The sequence below is a fragment of the Mustelus asterias genome, chromosome 5 (assembly GCF_964213995.1).
Source record: "Mustelus asterias chromosome 5, sMusAst1.hap1.1, whole genome shotgun sequence".
NCBI lineage: Eukaryota > Metazoa > Chordata > Chondrichthyes > Carcharhiniformes > Triakidae > Mustelus > Mustelus asterias.
Window position 1 is genome coordinate 84,643,481 of NC_135805.1, and position 20,264 is coordinate 84,663,744.

The 20,264-nt window shown below is 44.3% G+C and overlaps 1 protein-coding gene across 2 annotated transcripts in view; it reads right to left on the reverse strand.

Annotated features, from left to right (window-relative positions):
* Nucleotides 1-477: 477 nt before the first annotated feature.
* xkr6a (XK, Kell blood group complex subunit-related family, member 6a) overlaps nucleotides 478-20,264 on the reverse strand; it is a 464,827-nt gene continuing 445,040 nt past the window's right edge. For both annotated transcript variants that reach the window (XM_078212945.1, XM_078212946.1), the window contains one exon: nucleotides 478-1,442. In XM_078212945.1, the coding sequence (XP_078069071.1) occupies nucleotides 478-1,442 (965 nt within the window). The remainder of the gene's footprint in view (nucleotides 1,443-20,264) is intronic.

Consider the following 20,264-nt stretch of genomic DNA (forward strand, 5'->3'; position numbering starts at 1 on the left):
AAAACCCCACAAGATCACAAAACCCTGAAAGGGATTTAAAATTGCACCATTTATAAGTTTTCTTGTGAATAGATGTTGCATGATTTGTTTTTTCAGTCCCACCCACCTACCATTAGTCCTTAAATGCTCTGCATACAGATGAATGGAGTGTATGTATATGTGTTATGTATGCTGTACCTGTGTCTGTATATGTGTTTATGTATGCACCAGTATTTGTGACTTTTTTAGTAACAGTTGAAAATTCTGAATGAAGTCTTCTACCATTAAGTGTACAGTATAAATACTGTATCTTGCTGTGTAAAAAGATTTTTTTCACTTTTTTTGTTACTTACAAAACATATAGAATATCTTTATGTACAGACAGTTACCAGGAAAAGGAAAACATATGTGAGCTTTGTGTTTTGGGAGTTGTATGAGAGTGTCTGAGTGCCTGACGTAAACATAATTACTTCTTTGTCAGTTTCAATGGGTGAAGCTTTAAAGTGAAGATTCATACTGTAGCAGCTCATATACAAGTGGTCCATCCCTATACCTAATTCCTACAGATGTGGGAGTTACATACTGTAATATATTAACAGTTCTCCTCAGCCTTCTGTCTACGAAGTGGGCATCCCAGGCAGGATATCTTTTCCTTGGCATGTCAATCTTGATGATTGGTCCCTCCGGTAGGTAAGGTCGGCCTGATGGTGTAAGTGGCACTGTGGGTCGCACTTGGAATACAGGCAGGCAGGTTTCTGCTGCATCCTCCTCCTCCTGATCACCTGCCACTCTTGTTGGTGTGGTCTGGGATCCTCTAGGTGCTGCTGGCGTGGCTGCCATGGCTTCCAGCTCTGGAGGCAGAGGGATCCCCCAGAGCAGTTCAGCACAGCAAGAACTGGCAAGGATCCTGGTCCGTGGTCCCATGGGATGAAGTAAACCATAATACAGGAACATAAATGCTGCTCCAGCAACAAAACTAACAAAAACTGTACACAGTGCGGTTATGGCATAAAAGTCAGTGGTTGTGGGATCTCTGTAAAGATACCAAAGAAAAGTCAAGGCAGCATTTTCTGTCAAGATTACAGTATAATAGGCAAACATTCGATATCGTGTCCGGCCTTCTTTGACATTAAACCAGCAGAATATGTACACGATCCCTATCACCATATTGAACAGAATTTCCTCCCATTTGGACATGCAGAAATCTGTTCCTCCGTGAATGATCCAGAATGCCATAGCACACCAGTGCACAACTACAAATATTCCAAAATATAACTGAAATATAGAAGCAAACAATGCAAACGAAATGACCCTGGATGATATGGTAAACAAACGCCAAAAGATGTGGATTAGGGCACCTCTGTAGCTCATGCTTTTTTTGTCATCCCTGGAGTCCCGCAGCAATTTGTGGTATGAAGCTAGCACCCAGGCAAGGGACATCAGGGAGGCCATAGAGGACAAACCTGGCATGACAGAGAGAAAACATGGTTATAATAATATTTACAGCATTAAATTGTCTTTGCTTCAAGCAAACCTAATGATAAAGGGTGGAAACATAATGAAAATCTGTACCAAAACCTAGAAATGTAAACTTACACCAATAACCACAATATGCCTAAAACACTGCTTTGGTAAATCCAAACTTCTTGATCTACATGAAATTGTCTCATTAAGTAATATAAAACCATCTCACCTGCTCTATTTTTTCAACATCTTAAGACGTTTTGTGAACAAATCCAGTAACATTAGATTTGTGCATCAAAAGTGGTTCTTGCAAAGCTGGAAATTTGATGGGACTTGAGCTTATAAATGGTAAATGTAACTGAATTATGCAGATTTTTATGAGAGAACTAATAAATGTCAAACTTTCCACCACACAGACGCTAAATCAGTATTTGTGAAGTGTTTTAATTAAATGTGCTTTTTAAATTGTTACCTTTATTGGGTTTTTAAAAAATCTCAGATTTGTATAATAAAATTTTCCAGTTGTATTTGAAATGTTGAAGGTGCATCATGAAGCACTGAGGAAGTCTGTTACTGTGACTTGGAGAAAGTGAAACAAAGTCTCCGAATAGTTCTGTAAATTATGCAATTCAGACTGTACATCCAAATCACTGACTACAAGAAACTCACAGTTATTATGCTGCAGCATTATCCTGAAGTATGAATATCACATCTATTATTGATATGAAACATGCTGACTGCAGTCATGATAACCAGTGTTGGTACAAAAGTTAATACAAATTGAATAAAATTTTGAACTGGCTCATCCTATTTGATACTAAAATACAGGAAAGTGATTGCAAGGCTCTCCAACTGCAGAATTGAAACAATTTATAGCTAAACCAAATGAAGTACAATCATAACTTTCTTGACATAATCTGAACCTTTAGATTAAACTAAAACATTCTAATCCCATGCAAGTAACTCTTATTCTTTATATATCTATTTCTCAGGAAAAAACTGCCTTGGTTCAAATTAGAATATCATAATATTGTCATCCTGGTATCAATTTATCATATTAATTTTAACACAAAACTGCATTTTGATAACAGATTGACAAAATGTGAAAGTTGTCTGGCACTTCACAGAGTAATCTTTTTCCATTATTTGTCTCATGCAACAATTATATTCAATTAAATTTATAAAATAATTATGAAGAGGGTTAGTGTAATATAAAATAAAATGCCATCTCTATACATTTTTCATTGCAATATGTTCAATTTTATAATTCAAGTGATTTTATTTGACAAGTTACCTTGGTAAAATAGAAAACAATATAATTATATCTCGCCCCATTAAAAACTGTAAAGCATATAGTAATGGTGCTTCATTGGGCCCGATTTTACCATTGCATCGTGCCTGTTTTCGGGCGCGAAAACGCGGTAAAGTCGGGTGAGAGGCCATTAACGCAATCCGCACCTGCATCCGCGCAGATTGCCGCTTTACCGAAACCCGGGAATGGCGGCGATCCGATTCACACCCGAAACGGGTACAATGGCGATTTAAATGCATTTGCATGCATTTAAATTGAATTAGTGAACTGCCCGCCCAACTTTATCAGCATTTCTCCCTTTACCACCGCGTTCGCCGATCTGGAATTGAGCCAAAATGAAGCTGCTGAATAAAAGTTTGAATCGGGCGCTCCAGCTGCTGAAGAGCGAGTTCAGAGCTTCCAACGGCTCTCTGACTCAGATCGGTGGTGGGGGGGAGGAGGGAGGTGGGTCAGATCATTCTCAGGTTGGGAGGGGTGGGGGGGGAAGGGGAGTGAGGCCCGATCGTTGTCTGGTTGGGGGGGGGGGGGGAGGAAGCGGATCAGATGTATCTCTGGTGGGGGGGGAGGGCCGATCGTTATCTGGGGGGGGAGGGGGGCGGGGAGGGCTGATCGTTGTCTGGTGGTGGGGGGGGAGGAGGCAGGTCAGATGTTCCTCTGGGGGGTGGGAGGTGAGTGAGGCTGACCATTCTCAGGTGGGGGATGATTGAGGCCAGATCGTTGTCTGGAGGGGGGGGCGGGGTGTGAGGCCAGATCGTTCTCTGAGGGGGGGAGGAGGGAGGTGGGAGATGTATCTCTGGTGGTGGGGGGAGGCCCGATTGCTCACTGGTGGGGGGGAGGGGGCAGATGGATCTCTGGTGGGGGGGGGGTCAGATGGATCTCTGGTGGGGGGGTGTGGGACAGGGGGGTCTACTGCCACTCTGCGGGCGATTGGTGGGGGGGGCAGGTGGGCAGGGGTGGCGATCGGTCTGGGTAGCGGGGAGGTGGCTGGATAAGGGGGACAGTGATGGCTGTGGGGACCATCGCTCCCGCTTTTCGCTCCCAGGCCGCTTTCTCCGGGCTCGGGAGTGATCTGACACGGACGCGCTTTTTCAATTTTTTTCTAACTGCGCACGCGCAGTTCAGAGCTTCGATCGTTCCGGGCGCGCTAAGCCCCACCCACAGTGCGAATGGGACCCGCGATTTATTTCCAGGCTGAGTGCATATGGGAGCGCCTGAAAGCAGATTTCTAAGTCGGATCTGCATTACGCCCAGATTCAGCACTTAGAATGGAAATGGTGAAATCGGGCCTATTGTATCTAATCTAGAATCATATTTCTCAAAATTGTAATCATGAGCATTGAATTAATCATTAAAAATAATCTGAGAAAAGTCATGAGTTAAAACTAAAAACTAACAAACCATCTTAAATGGTAGTTTATGATAATATAGAAATATTACAGGTTGATCTACGTCTATAGATCAGTTTATATTGGCTGGAATTCTCCGACCTCGTCTGCAGTTGGGATTCTCTGGTCCTGCTGCTGTGAATGGAGATTTCGTAGAATCCCTACAGTGCAGAAGGGGGCCATTTGGCCCATCCTGCCTGCACTGACCACAATCCTTATTCCCGTTACCCCGCATATTTACCCTGCGAATTCCCCGACACTCAGGTCAATTTAGCATGGCCAATCAACCTAACCCGCACATCTTTGGACTATGGGAGGAAATCAGAGCACACAGAGGAAGCTCACGTAGACACAGGGAGAAAGTGCAAACTCCACACAGACAGTGACCTGAGGCTGCAATTGAACCCGGGTTCCTGGCGCTGTGTGGGAACAGTGCTAACAACTCTGTCACCATGCCGCCCCATGGCTGACTGCCAAATTTTCTGTTCTTGCTGGCAGGAGTGTTCAAAAAATAAACATTTTCATGGAGACACTGATAACCTACTTACCATCCTGAAGCTATTCCTCTCCTCCCAAACCCCCCTCCCCTGGGTACAATTTCAACTGGTGACCTGAATGGGAAGCTGCAGTGAATTTCCCAGAAGGTCAATCCAGCAGGAAAGTAAATTATAGGGTCAGAAAAGGTTCAAAATGTTAAGCTTTTTTTAGCATTTATTTTTATTTTCTTTATGGGGTAGGAGGGGTTGAAATGCCTCTCTGGGCCTGATTTGGAAAGTTTAGCCCCCTGTTGCTGCTCTTTCAATTATTTCTCCTATTAGGATGAATCTGGCAGTCAATCCTGACATAAGACCACAAGAAATTGGAACAGGAGTAGGCCATTCAGCCCCTTGAGCCTGCTCTGTCACTAAATAGTTTAATCTTTACTTTCATTTTCTCTCTAAATTATTTTCCATTCTTTTTCTTACAGAAGTAAAATTATGATGTTAATTTTTATCCAATATCCCACAGTTCCAAATGTCTACTTTAGAGGGGGCAAGCACTTTGAAAAAATAGACTCTTAAAACTGTCTCTGGTCAATTTTCTAGCATGAAACTGAACTGGACAAGTTCTTTTGTGCACAGTATCAGCAGCCAATTCACATTGAGATGAGATAGTTTATCCAATGTGCTTTAATCAATTTATTGAAATTGTTTCTTTGGTTTTTATCTTAATAACTTGAATGACACAAGAATAGTGAGCAGAGGCGACTTTCAATGAAGCACACAGTGTTACAGCCCGGGACCCCAGCCAATGGAGGGGCCTCAAATTGAGAGGTGGCTGTGGAGCACCAATCAGCTTATCAGCAGGCAATGGCAAACAATGTCAGGATCGATTGGTGGAATCCACTCAGTGGAGTCCACTGTCCCTGTTGAGAGGTGGTGGTGACTTGAGAGCAGTTTGGATGGATCTTTTGATTGTCTAATCTGAATTTTCTGAACATTTTTCCGTTAGTAAAGCAGCAGTCTTCTGACATTCAAGTAGGCAGCCTGAGGCAACAGTGAGGTCGCCAACCTTACATCAGGGTGTGGAGTTGTGAGGCCTGCAGTGAGGACCAAGGAAGAGGTGTTGGTCAATGCCCGTTGAGGAGAGCAGCGGGGCAACTCTCAACCTTCAGGCCAGGGCCGAGGATGGTGGGCAACCAACCAAGGAAAGAGTGGAGGCCAGGCAGGATAGCTGCCTGCGTAAGCCAGATAATGCCAGCAGCAGCAGCCAGACAACCAGCCAGGAGCACGCCTGGTCCTCAAAGCTTGAAGCCAGCAGGCACCAGCATGGTGCTGGGGGAGCAGTAGGGTGACTTGAATAAAGGCCAGGACTGAGAGTGAGAGGGCTGGGTGCAACCGGATCGGCAAGAGTGAGAGCAGAGGCCAGGTCAGTTAGCCAGCAGCAGCAGCAGCCAGGCAGTCAATGAGCCACCAGCACACCTGCGAGTTTAGGTCGTCAAGGGGAGCAGCTACAGCGGGGGCGACATGACCCCCTGGTCAGGGCTGAGGAGGGCTGGAGGGGGTGGTGTGATGTCAACGGGGGCCCCAGAATACAGGCAGAGCGCGGGACCCCCAAAAGTGTAAGTCTGCCTCTGATAGTGAATATCTGGAAGCAACTGCGCCAAAAATAAATCTTGTGCAAGTTTGACCCTCGTATTTGCTGAGGATGCAGAAAAGTTATATCAGAACTGAGGAAAGCTGAGCAAATCAATTTCCATATTCAGGAGCAACAATAGCTGCCCTTCCTTAACGCCAATCACAAAAATAATAGTTTCAAGAAACTGTCACAATGATCTAAGAAATGTTTCATTGAAGAAAAAATATTTGAAGAGATATTTTCAGTAACTTGTACTGAAACTGTTTCAATAAAACAACTGCAAGGACTGTGTATGTTTCTGTGGTACAGGTACGTGTTTTAACTCTTTGATTGTAATTCAAGTTTCTTTGTTTATTCTTGTTTTTCAGTTGATCTTGAATTTTCTTGTTCAAAAATACAAAGAACAAAGAACAGTACAACACAGGAACAGGCCCTTGGCCCTCCAAGCCTGCGCCGATCATGTTTACCTATCTAAACCAACCGCTTATATTCCTCGATTCCCCGTTTGTTCATATGCCTATCGAGAGAAGTCTTAAATGTGGCTAATGTAACTGCCTCAACCACCTCACTTGGCAGTGCATTCCAGGCCCCCACCACCCTCTGTGAAAAAACTTCCCCCGCACATCTCCACTGAACCTTTCCCCCCTTATCTTGAACTTGTGCCCCTTGTAATTGTCATTTCTGCCCTGGGAAAAAGCTTCCAACTGTTCACCCTATCTATACCCCTCATAATTTTATAAACTTCTATCAGGTCACCCCTCAGCCTCTGTCTTTCCAGGGAGAACAATCCCAGTTTATTCAATCTCTCCTCATAGCTAATACCCTCCATACCAGGCAACATCCTGGTAAACCTTTTCTGCACTACCTCCAAAGCCTCCACAAAATGTTCATTTTTTCTCCCTTTTTTGTACTTGTAGATTTAATTATCTCAGCACTTTTTCCTATTTCTGCAAGTTCCTTAAAATTCACTTAGCTTTCCTGATGCTGTGTATTTGTTTTATAATTTTCACCACAAATTCTTTTTTCTTTTGTTAAAAATTTGACTTTACTGAACTTTCTGACCAATTGCTCTGATCCCCTGATTGAATTCCCACAATCTCCCTTTATGTTTCCTTTCTTGTGACTTTTTGGTCATTTCATTCACCTCTTACTGTGTCTTTTTTTTTTAAACAGCATTTATAAGTTTCAGAATCGTCTTCCTCCTCTTTCAACTCTACAACAATTTCTTCACACTACTTGTGTGTTTCTCTTTTCTTGCCCTATTCTCTGTACATGCTTCTGGCTTTGAACAATCCTGTTAATGATGTGCCATGAACTTCATTGCACTATCTTTGACCACCAATTCCCCCTAACCATGCTTACCACCTCAACACCATCTCCCCCAACCACCTACAACTTGCCCCTTTCAAGATGAAAAGAGCAGTAGACAAAAGAAAATGGCTTGAAATTTTCTGGAAGCTTTCAGTCTGATTATGATATAACAGCAAAATTGCGCCATTTATCGCTGTGCTAATTCTCAACTAACTGATTTGCACCGGTCTTATGTGAAACATTGCAACATGTGAATTTCATCAATCATTTATCCCGCATCCGATTTGCATCAGCAATAGTTGTGTAAATTCCCTCACAACCAGATTTCTTAAATGTTGGCAAGGTTAATTTAGCTCTCTTATAAAAGGGGGCTAATTTCACATTCAGATGTATCAGTTGTGACCAAGCACTTCATTTATCTGCCACCACCCCAACTCACCCCACCCCATCAGGCATCCAAGATGTGGTGATACAGGTACAGCTTTCCACTGCAACTTTATAATTGTACAACTGACCTCAGGAAGTGCAACTTTTTTTGTGGGGTCAGGAGGAAAATATCTGCTTCTGGCTCCTCTTGCCTTGGAGGGCTTCTGCTTCTAGTGTAACAGCTTCTGATATTTAGTTCAGAAGTGGAGACCATAAAATTGGCTTCAAAGTCCTATCTACATAATAAAATTGTGATCCGTATAAATTCATGAGTTTGCCATTTGGGTCAAGCAGGCGACTCCATTTTCCAACTTGAAAACAGCAGGTAGGCAGAAAAGGAACAGCAAATCAACAATTTTAACTTTGGTACTGCCAGAATTCCACTGGGCAAAGGGAGTTAAAATCACCTCTCTAGATCTAACACAATTCACAATATTCTTGAACAAATTAAATCAACAATGATTATTTTATATTACATTAGTTTTGAAATGTTTGGACAGCACTCATTCAGTGAAGAGTTTCATATTGTCAGTACCAACAGCATTTTGCTTCTGTTTCAATTGTGGTATGTTGATTGATGTTGTGTATTCAAGAACAAAGGGAGTAAATCTGTAAATAATTTTAGTATAAGACCAGATGATGTTTAGCTATCGTTTCATTCAATCACCAGTTCACGTGATTTTCTTTCCATTCCGTAGTATAATTTTTATAAAGTTTAAAGAACGGGCATTTCAAAAACTTCAGTTTACCTTTTAACTGGTAGCAGTGAGCCTTCTCCAGGATCAAGGTCCCGGGGGTGAAGGCCTGTCTGTTGTCAGCCAATCATAGGCTGGCATCTCTATTGAATAATAGCGCCATCAGGAAGGCAGTCGAACACTCACCCGAATCCTAGTGCGTCGCTAGATCCTAGGACACAGGTGAGTGATGGTGGGGAATTGTAGGATAGTAGTAATGGAGAAGCAGTGGTATCTGTAGCAAGGGAAGGGGGGTAGCTATTAGCAGGCCCCACTCCCCGATGCCAGTGTGTTCATCAGGTACCGGATGTCTTTGATGTGGAATCCCTTCTTCCACCCACAGGAGGGATTTGCATTTGCTTGACCTGCTTCCACATAGCGAGCCCCCTACCTGCGTTAGCCAGTGGCAGCAGGATGAGGCCTTAAGTGGACATTAATTGCTATTAAGGGCCTCAATTTGTGTGTGGTGGGGGGAGGATGCTGTTCAGGGGTCTTCCCCCCACGGACTTAGTGGGGGTGAAGTTGGGTACATGGTGCATCCATACTTGTCACTCTTCTGCCTGATTAAATACTGCCCTAACTGTACAGTTGTTAAGAATGCTAGCAGGGAAGGTTCTGTTAAAGTATTTATTTTAATTTAACAAATTCACTTCATAACAAAAAGCATCTGCTGGCAACAGCATTTTGGGACACGGTCAAAACTAACTTGGATTTCAAGGCTGGTATGTCTTGGTTGTAAAGATGTTGTTTCATATAGCTTCAACATTCTCATAGATATACTTATCTGTATTACTGTATTACTGCCAGCATTTATAAATAAGGCCATGAAACTTTTACTCACTGACACCATAGAAATCAACAAACCTTTGAAGTAAGTTTTTAAAACCAAAAACAAAGCTCGTTAAGGTCATGCAATGATCTTCGAGCTGTTGGATAAAAGCAAGGTCATTGCCTCTGGAAGGCTGAGCAGACCCAGCTGCTGCACTCAGCAATTACAGATGAGGTCTCCCACAGTCTTCACATCATTGTGTGTGTTGTTTGTGAATATACTTTTCTCTAATAAATATATAAATAAAAACTCTGCACCTTGCTTCCTCAATGCTGGGACAGAGACAATTGCTAGTAAATAACTGGTATTGAATACTTTGCATTATAGGAACAAAATGCGGTGCAGGTCATGGCGAAAGAGGAGGCAATTCACCTGAAGGGTTTAAAATTAGTAAGGAGGAGGTATTGGATAGGCTGTCTGTACTTAAAGTTGATCAGGCACCAGGAGGATGCATCCAAGGATACTGAAGGAAATAAGTGTGGAAATTGCAAAGCCACTATCCATAATTTTCTAGTCTTTCTTAGACTCAGGGATGTTGCCAGAGGACTGGAGAATTTCAAATGTTACATCCTTCTTTAAAAAAAAGATGGATAAGCTCAGCAACTACAGACCAGTCAGTTTAACCTCGGTGGTGGGGAAACTTCTAGAAATTACAATTCAGGACAAAATTAATAGTCACTTAGGTAATGGGTTAATTAACAAACGCCGGCACAGATTTGTTAAGGACAAAATGTGTTTAACTTGCTGGAGTAAGATTTTGATAAGGTAACACAGAAGGTTGAAGAAGGTAATGCTGTAAATGTGGTGTATGTGGACTTCCGGAAGGCAGTCGATACAATACCACACAACAGATATGTGGGCAAAATTATAACTCATGGAATAAAAGGACAGTAACAACACGGATACAACATTTTTGGAGCGGCAGGAAACAGAGAGTTGTGATTAATGGATGTTTCTCGGACTGGAAGGAGGCTTGTAGTGCTTTTCCCGACATATATTAATGATGCAGACCTTGGTGTATGGATTTCAAAATTCATGCCAAACTTGGAAGCATTGTGAACTGTTAGCAGAATAATGTAGAACGTCAGAAGGACATAGGCTGGTGGAGTGGACAGATCAGTGGCAGATGAAAGCTATTGCAAAGAAGTGTGAAGTGATTCATTTTGGGAGGAAGAACTTAGGGAGATGATATAAATAAATGGAACGAATATAAATGGGGTACAGGAGCAGAACAACTTGGTTGTACATGTCTCTAAATTACTGAAGGTGGCAGGACAGGTTGGGAGAGAATATACAGCATCATAAGTTTGATTAATAAGGGACATGGAGTACAAAAGCAAGAAAGTTGTGTTAAACCCATATAAAATACTAGTTCAGCCTCAACTGGAGTATTTCATCCAGTTCTGGGTTCCAAACTTTATGAAAGATAAGAAAGCATTAGAAAAAGAAAAAGAGTGACTAAAGTAAACATTGGTCCTTTAGGGGATGAGAAGGGGGATGTAATAACTGGAAATGAGAAAATGGCTCAGGCATTGAACAGGTATTTTGTGTCGGTCTTCACAGTGGAAGACACAAATAACATGCCAAAAATTGATGACAGGAAGGCTATAGCAGGTGAGAACCTAGAAACTATCATTGTTACGAAAGAGGTAGTGTTGGGCAAGTTAATGTGGCTAAAGGTAGACAAGTCTCCTGGCCCTGATGGAATACATCCCAGGGTACTAAAAGAGATGGCGGGAGAAATAGCAAATGCACTGGTGGTAATTTACCAAAATTCGCTGGACTCGGGGGTGGTTCCCGCAGATTGGAAAACAGCAAATGTGATGCAGTGAAAAGGAGGCAGATAAAAGGCGGGTAACTATAGGCTGGTTAGCTTAACTTCTGTAATAGGGAAAATACTTGAATCTATCATCAAGGAAGAAATAGCAAGACATCTGGATATAAATTGTCCCATTGGTAAGACGCATCATGGGTTCATGAAGGGAAGGTCATGTTTGACTAATTTGGTGGAATTCTTTGAGAACATTACATGTGCAGTGAACAATGGGGAACCTGTGGATGTGGTGTATCTGGATTTCCAGAAAGCATTTGACAAGGTGCCGCACCAAAGACTGCTGCATACGATAAAGCTCCACAGTGTTACGGGTGATGTATTAGCATGGATAGAGGATTAGTTAACTAACAGAAAGCAAAAAGTGGGGGTAAATGGGTGTTTTTCTGGTTGGCGATCAGTGACTAGTGGTGTGCCTCTGGGATCAGTGTTGGGACCCCAATTGTTTACAATTTACATAGATGATTTGGAGTTGGGGACCAAGTGTAGTGTGTCAAAATTCGCAGATGACACTAAGATGAGTGGCAGAGCAAAGTGTGCAGAGAACGCTGAAAGTCTGCAAAGGGATATAGATAGTCTAAGTGAGTGGGCGAGGGTCTGGCAGATGGAGTATAATGTTGGTAAATGTGAGGTCATCCATTTTGGTAGGAATAACAGCAAAATGGAATATTATTTAAATGGTAAAAAATTGCAGCATGCTGCTGTGCAGGGGTACCTGGGTGTCCTTGTGCAGGAATCTCAAGGATTGGTTTGCAGGTGCAGCAGGTGATTAAGAAGGCAAATGGAATTTTGTCCTTTATTGCTAGAGGGATGGAGCTTAATAACAGCGAGGTTATGTTGCAGCTGTATAAGGTGCTGGTGTGGCCACACCTGGAGTACTGTGTACAGTTTTAGTCTCCTTACTTGAGAAAGGATATACTGGCACTGGAGGGGGTGCAGAGGAGATTCACTAGGTTGATTCCGGAGTTGAGAGTGTTGGCTTCTGAGGAGAGACTGAGTAGACTGGGACTATACTCATTGGAATTCAGAAGAATGAGGGGAGACCTTATAGAAACATATAAGATTATGAAGGGAATAGATAAAATAGAAGCAGGGAAGTTGTTTCCACTGGCGGGTGAAATTAGAACTTGGGGGCATAGACACAAAATAAGGGGAACCAGATTTAGGACTGAGTTGAGGAGGAACTTCTTCACACAAAGGATTGTGAATCTGTGGAATTCCCTGCCCAGTGAAGCAGTTGAGGCTACCTCATTGAATGTTTTTAAGGCAAGAATAGCTAAATTTTTGAACAGTAAAGGAATTAAGGGTTCTGATGAACGGGCAGGTAAGTGGAGCTGAGTCCACGAAAAGATCAGCCTGATCTTATTGAATGGCGGAGCAGGCTCGAGGGGCCAGATGGCCTACTCCTGCTCCTAGTTCTTATGTTCTTATGTTCATTGGAGAGAATGCATAAATGTTTCACAAGAATAGTCCCAGGGATGAGGAACTTCAGCTATGTAGATTGCGGGATTTGGGAATGTTTCCCTTGGTGAAGAGAAAGTTGAGAGGAAATTCAATCAATGCATCCCTCAGCCTTGTCTGTTCCAAAGAAAACTAGCCTACCCAATCTTATCTCGTAACTGCAATTTTCAAGCCCTGGGAACATTCTTGTAAATCTCCTCTGCACTCTCTCTAGAGCAATTATGTCCTTCCTGTAATGTGGTGACCAGAACTATACACAAAATTCCAGCTGAGGCCTAACCAGCATTTTGTACAGTTCCAACATTACATCCCTGCTTTTGTATTGAATACCTTGTCTAATGAAGGAAAACATTCCATCTGCCTTCTTTATCAACTTATCAACCTGTCCTGCCACCTGCAGGGACTGGGGACATGCACTCTAAGGTCTCTCACTTCCTCAACCCCTCTCAAAATCCTCCCATTTATTGTGTATTCCCTGGCTTTATTTGCCTCCCCAAATGCGTTACCTCACACTTCTCTGGACTGAATTCCATCTGCCACTTTTTTGTCCATTCAGCCAAACTATTGACATCATTTTGGAAACCATTGCCATCCCCTTCAATATCAACTACACTGGTGATTTTTGTGTCCACTGCAAATTTCCCGATCATGCCTCTGACATTTAAGTCTAAATCATTCATATAAGAACAAAGAACAATACAGCACAGGAACAGGCCCTTCGGCCCTCCAAGCCCGCGCCGCTCCCTGGTCCAAACTAGACCATTCTTTTGTATCCCTCCATTCCCACTCCGTTCATGTGGCTATCCAGATAAGTCTTAAACATTCCCAGTGTGTCCGCCTCCACCACCTTCCCGGCAGCGCATTCCAGGCCCCCACCACCCTCTGTGTAAAATACATCCTTCTGATATCTATATATACAACAAACAGCAAGAGTACCAACACTGAGCCCTGTGGAACACCACTAGAAACCACGTTCCAATCACAAAAACATCCAACAATAATATCCTTTGTTTCTTGTCCATGAGACATGGAATCATATAATCCCTACAGTGCAGAAAGAGGCCATTTGGACCATCAAGTCTGGACTGACAACAATCCCACCCAGGACCTAAAACTATGTATTTATCCTGCTAATCCCCCTGACACTGAGGGGCAATTTCGCATGGCAATCACACTAACTGCATATCTTTGGCCTGAGAGTGCACTGCCTGAGAGTATGGTGGAGGCAGGTTCAATCGAAGCATTAAAAAGGAAATTAGACTGTTATTTAAAAGAAGAATGTGCAGAATTATGGGGAGAAGGTGGAAGAATAGCACTAAGGGAACCACTCATATGGAGAGCCGGTGAAGATACGGTGAGCCAAATGGCCCCCTTCTGCACTGTAGCAATTCTGTAATTCTATGAATTTAAATAGACAGAAACCAGGGACCCTGCTTCTGCCCAAAATTTTGACCTTGCCAACTAAACTGAGTTTGGCTCCAAAATTATCTTTTAGGAAAAACAGTTTAGTTCTGACATAGGGATCAGAATTTTAGTTGTAAATTAGATGGTCCGGAATTATCACAATTAGGAAACAGGGTACAGGTCTGTGCAAATATCTAATAACTCAAGTGCGAAATGCTCGCTTGCTCATTTCAAAATTAGGATGCTCCAGCTTCACCCCAGCGCCAGCTCTCCCCCCACCCCAGCACCACCTCTCCCCCCCGCCCCCCCCAGTGCCACCTCTCCCCCAACTCCAGCACCACCTCTCCCCCCCGCCCCCCTCAGCGCCACCTCTCCCCCTAACCCCCACCCCAGCACCACCTCTCCCCCCCGCACCCCCTAGCGCCACCTCTCCCCCTACCCCCCACCCCAGCACCACTTCTACTGCCCCCCCTCCACCCCCCTCCCCGCCGAGCATCCCTGACACCTGACCCTGACACACACACAAAATAAATCAATTTTAAGGTAGACATTACCTGATTTGGGTTCAGGCACAGTGGATGACATAAATGCAGCAATTATTGGAACATGGAGGTATTTGGAATGCTCACTGAGTGCCCTCCCATAGTAAGTGTAAGCCTTGGCTCAGTGGCAACACAGTAAGAGTTTTAACAACACCAGGTTAAAGTCCAACAGGTTTATTTGGTAGCAAAAGCCACACAAGCTTTCGGAACAGGCTGTCCCTTTGTCAGGTGGATGGGAGTTCTGATTACAAACAGGGCAACACCCGTGGCTGGATAATTTTCACCAAGTTGGGATGTGCCCCTTAAAAATGGTAGCTGTGTCCCGATTCTGGGATTCCTGACTCCATGCCCTGGGTTTATGATTTTTGGGAGTGCCTTTTAAGGGTACGGAATGGTTCATGTCAAAAGCCCACACCCTGCACTCCCGACATTTCAGGGATGGGCATGTTCTGGTCCTCCACAAACTTTATGGAGTCAGGCCAGCTTTTTGAAAAGTCATTGTTCACAGCTCCACAGGGATGTTGTGAACCATACTCTATGTGAGGGAACCCTTTGAAAGATTGAAAGATAAATACAAAAGCTCCTCCTCAAACCACCATGCCAAGTAATGGTTCCACCCATGTGGCCCCTCATGTCCCTCACCCACTCTCACTTATGGGCCCTCATGCCACCTCATGCATCCCAGACAATTCCATGACCCCTCCCACTCCCACCACGAAAATTAAAATCTAGACTTTGTCTGCAATTTCTCCCAAAGGTAGGCAGGTGGGCTGAGTTGAGAATTTTTCTGTGTCCCTCGACCCACCTTGACAATGAAAATCTAGCCCTCTCACTCTGTAGATGGTCATAGTTCACCCCAGAATCTTTCAGCACAATCTAGACGAACACTTCTGAACAATTCTTGGGAATACTGCATTGTTAGAGGTACCCTCTGACCTCTCAAGCAGAGGTTAAAGACCCAATGTCATCAGATAAAGAGCAGGAGAGTTCTCCTGGAATTTTACACAAAACTTATCCCTCAGCCAATTTCACCAAAACATAGATCAGCTACATTTATCGCGTTGAATCATAGAATCCTGACAGTGCAGAAGGAGGCCATTCGGCCCATCGGGTCGGCACCAACCACAATCCCACCCAGGCCCTATTCCCATAGTCCCACACATTTACCCTGCTAATCCTCCTGACACTAGGGTGAATTAAGCATGGCGAATCAACCTAACTTGCACATCTTTGAACTGTGGGAGGAAACTGGAGCACCCGGAGGAAACCCATGCAGACACGGAGAGAATGTAGATAGGGAGAAATCACATACCACAGACAGTGACCTGAGGCTGGAATTGAACATGGGTCCCTGGCGCTGTGCGGCAGCAATGCTAACCATTGTGTCACCGTGCCGCTGTTGTAGTCGGTGAAACCTCTTTGTGTGAAAAAAATAGTTGCTGCATTTGCCTTAATTAACGGAAATTCAGTTTCAAAAGTACTTTATTGGGTGTCAAGATCTTTGAAACGTCCTGAGTTTGTGGAAGGTAACAAATAAGTGGAATTTCTTTCAACTTAAATTAATGGGAAGAAAATTGACTGGGTTCTTTTGTATGAGTTCTGACTGCCCAATTTTGCAATAGTTGCTGTGCTGAAATGATTCTGGGCACATCTAAAAGAGTTTTGTCTGAGATATCAGATGGAACAATCTACTTGTTTTAGCTACACTGGTTTTTCAACAATACAAACAATTGTGGGTTTCTGAATGTACTGTGACGCTGCTTTGTGTCATATTTCAAGTATAAAATTTATTTGTAAATTTTGAAAGCTGAAAATGGGATAGAAGTAAAGAGTGTATTTTATATTTATTATTCCTAACATTTCATGGACAGGTCAGGCAATCTAATTGATAAAATCACAAGAGACACATCCCTTTAAATGACTTTGGCTTTGTTACTGTATGAGTTTCCATCATGTGAATCTATATTCAGTGTGTTTTTTTCAATCCTTTGTCAGGTTTAATTGTAATCACACCAGTCTCATGAGCATGAGAAATCAATTCTTGTGCCAGTACTACATCTGTTTTCAGACTTTGTGTTCAATAATATTCCTTAGTGGCACTGAGTTCAAATTCAGTGAATAGTTAGAGAAAATCATGCCCAACTAATCAATTCCAAAAACTACACAAAGACATTTCATAAATATGATATTCACAGCCAGTGCCACACCTGGATCAGAAGCTTACAGGTGGAATTTTACTTTCTTTTTTTGGCAGTGGGCGGGAAACGCAGTGTTGAAGCTGCCAGCACCAACGGCAGCTTTCTCCGTCGTATTGTCAGGAACATAGTGCAAAAAACTTGAAGGGGTGAGCAGTATCATGATATCACCCTGGCTGTGGGGTGGGGGCTGGGCGGGGGGGGGGGGGGGGGGGGGGGGGGGAGGTTCTGATTGATCCCGCCCACTGGCAACTTAATTTTTTGAACATTGGGGTGCCATTTTAAAGTGCGTTCCAGTACACCAAAGTTATAATGGAATCGCCCTGGACATCACTCCACACCTCCCCCCACCAGCAACACAAGACCCCCCCCCCCCCCAGTACATCTCAAGCAGTACCGGGGCAAAGCGAGGGGGCAGTATCCAGGTACTGCCCGGTCATGACCCCTACCCCCACCTCCGAGCGATGCACTCACCTGAGCTCCTTCAGTGAGTGGGCCCACCAGGTACATGCCGTGGAAAACCTGTCATAATTCTACGGCTCCTTGTTTTGATGAGCAGTGTTCATGGGGATCAGATATAAAACTTTGGTTCCTGCACGATCCAAAAGGCAAATGTTGCAGTCCAGGACATCTCACATGTGCAGTGTTCCACCTTCTGACCATTGTGATTATCCCACTTCAGAGTCACTCTCCAGGTCAGTACTGACTGCACCTTGATGCAGCGAGTGCTTGCTACAAGAATCTCATACCCAAGTGTCACTGGGTTCTGTGATGTTTCTCTGTGTGTTCTCAGAACCTTTGAGATGGGGCTGTCCTCCCATCCCATCAGCATTCCTAACAGGTGAAGGTGTGGTGCTGAAGGGAACAGGTGATGAAGGCTGCCAGGATCACATATTGTTAAAGTCCATGTGCCTGCAGTATCTTGGCAACATCTCGATAATAAATGCATTGCACTCAGCCGGACAGATGTCAGACATTCCCAGATGCAATGTGAAGATCTTCGGAGTGTCCTCATTGCATCTCGTCATCATTTTCCTGGAATTTTGTGGCTAAGAGGGCCTCACGAGCACACCTGCATTGTCTGGCCATTGCAATGGGCTCATCACTTCCACACTCACCTTCTAGGACTTCATCATCCTCATCCCCTTCGACTTCCTCCTCACTGGAGAAGACATGCAGCTCTTCCATTTCCTCATCCAGGTCCTCCTCACTTCGCATCACCAGGTTGCGAAGCACGCAGCAATGAATGATAATGCATGAAACCCTTTGGGGAATGTATTGGAGTGCTCTGTCAGATCTGTCGAGACATTGGAACCTCATTTTCAGGATCCCAATGGTGTGCGCCACCAAATTCCAGGTTGCGATGTGAGCCTCGTTACACCTTTCCTTGCACGAGTGACATCAGCCATGTCCTTTGTGGGTAGCTCTTGTCCCTGAGGAGCCAACCATGCAACCTGTGTGGCCCCTTGTGTCAAGGACCCGAGACCTGCTGAGGATATATGAGTCATGGACACTTGTGCGAATCTGCATGATCCAAATGTTACATTGCAGACCAGCTGAGCACTGAACAAATGGAGGCCTTTGTTGTTGGCATACCAGACTGCTTGTGCCAAGGAGATTTTGGAGCCACGAGTGCATTCGTTGACACTCTGCATCTGTGGGAGAGTGGAAAGCTCAGCAGGTCCCGGTGCTGTTGTTTCCTGGCTCACCTGATCTCTGTTGAAGTTGACAAAGTTGTGGGCTTTGGCGTCAGTGGCCTCCTGGATACATTGGTGGATGGAGGCTTGCGAGATCCCAAATAGATTCCCATTGGAGCCCTGGAAGGAGCCATTGCTGTAGAAATTGAGCGCTGTATTACTTTTATTGTCACTAGCAGTGGAAGCCTTCCAAGACACCTAGCGCCAAATCTTGCAAAAGGTGGCATATGTGAGTGACTAGTTCTCTTGACATGTACAAGCATCAGTAACACTGGTTCTTGCTCATCTGCAGGTAGGCATGTGTCATCTTTAGACCCTGGGTCTAGTGAGGAGCCCACAAGCAATACCTTTCAAGAAATCATCTTCTACATGCGGAGGAGGCCTTGCAGCCCCTTGGTCTTGAAGGTTTTGCTCCTCTGTTTGGCGAGCCAGGTACCTCCGTCACATTCTTCTCCTTCCTCTCCTGCCTGTAAGCAATGAGGCAGACAGCGAGATCACCAGCCTCCATCTTCCTGATGATCTCCGGTGAGTATCAAAGAGAGAGATGCAAGAGACAGCATTTGTCTCCCAAAGGCCACTCTTGGTCAAGTCATTGCTTGCGGCTGTATCTCAAGGCCCCTTTATGTATGCCAGAGAATCCTGGGCAACAAATGGATGCCCAGTGTTTAGTACGCTTGACGGTTCACCACAACCAACCCACCTCCACCCCACACCACATGACTGAGTGATGACAGTTTCAACTCCATCCTGAGATCGCTTCTCAGGTGCTGGCTTTTTCCTAACCAGCACTCCAAGGCTGCGTGGCTTTGTTGGACTATGAGAGTGAAGAGTGAATATTCACTGTCTACGTAACAATAATGCCAGGGATTTGGAGCGCTACACTCAGTGAATGTTCCATGCCCACTTCTCCCAATGGGATCCTCAGAATTGTCCAGTCACCCAGTGCGCCATAATACTCAGTTGATTTTGAAGTCTGGGTCCAAAGGGTTAAAACTTAAGGAGCAATCATTGGTATTCTCAGAAATCAATGTTACTTTAGTGGGGATAATTGCTTCACTAGTCTGACTCCAAGCACGTCAATTGAGCCAATGCTAACCAGTCTCAGCTGCAGCACAGTGCGCATTTTTGAACTATTTCTCCATTTGCATGGCTCCTTTCTTTACCCGCTCCCCACAGTTATGTTTGTTCGCAACCTTCCATGCTCTTCACAAATACTGCAGCCCTTGCCCTGAGCTTCCCTTCCTCCTGTCTGTGTTGCCTCCCCACACTGCCCTCCCCCCCCCCCCCCTCACCCCACACCCGCAACACTGGAACCCTTGTCCCACCACCACAGTAAAAGCCAGCCACAAAGAAGCCACTGTGGTGGCTTGCCTGTGACCATCACCTTCTCCACACTACCCAACCCCCCAGAATCTACAGAACCACTTTCTTGCATTCCTTTTGGGAATCCTTGCGATCGCTGAGATGTGTGAACTCACTTCCCAGTTCCCCTCGAAGTTCAGGTCACCAGCTACATGTCTTTTAAATCGCACCATTCTCCATTCATGCCAAAGAGGCAGTTAAATGTTACTTGAGG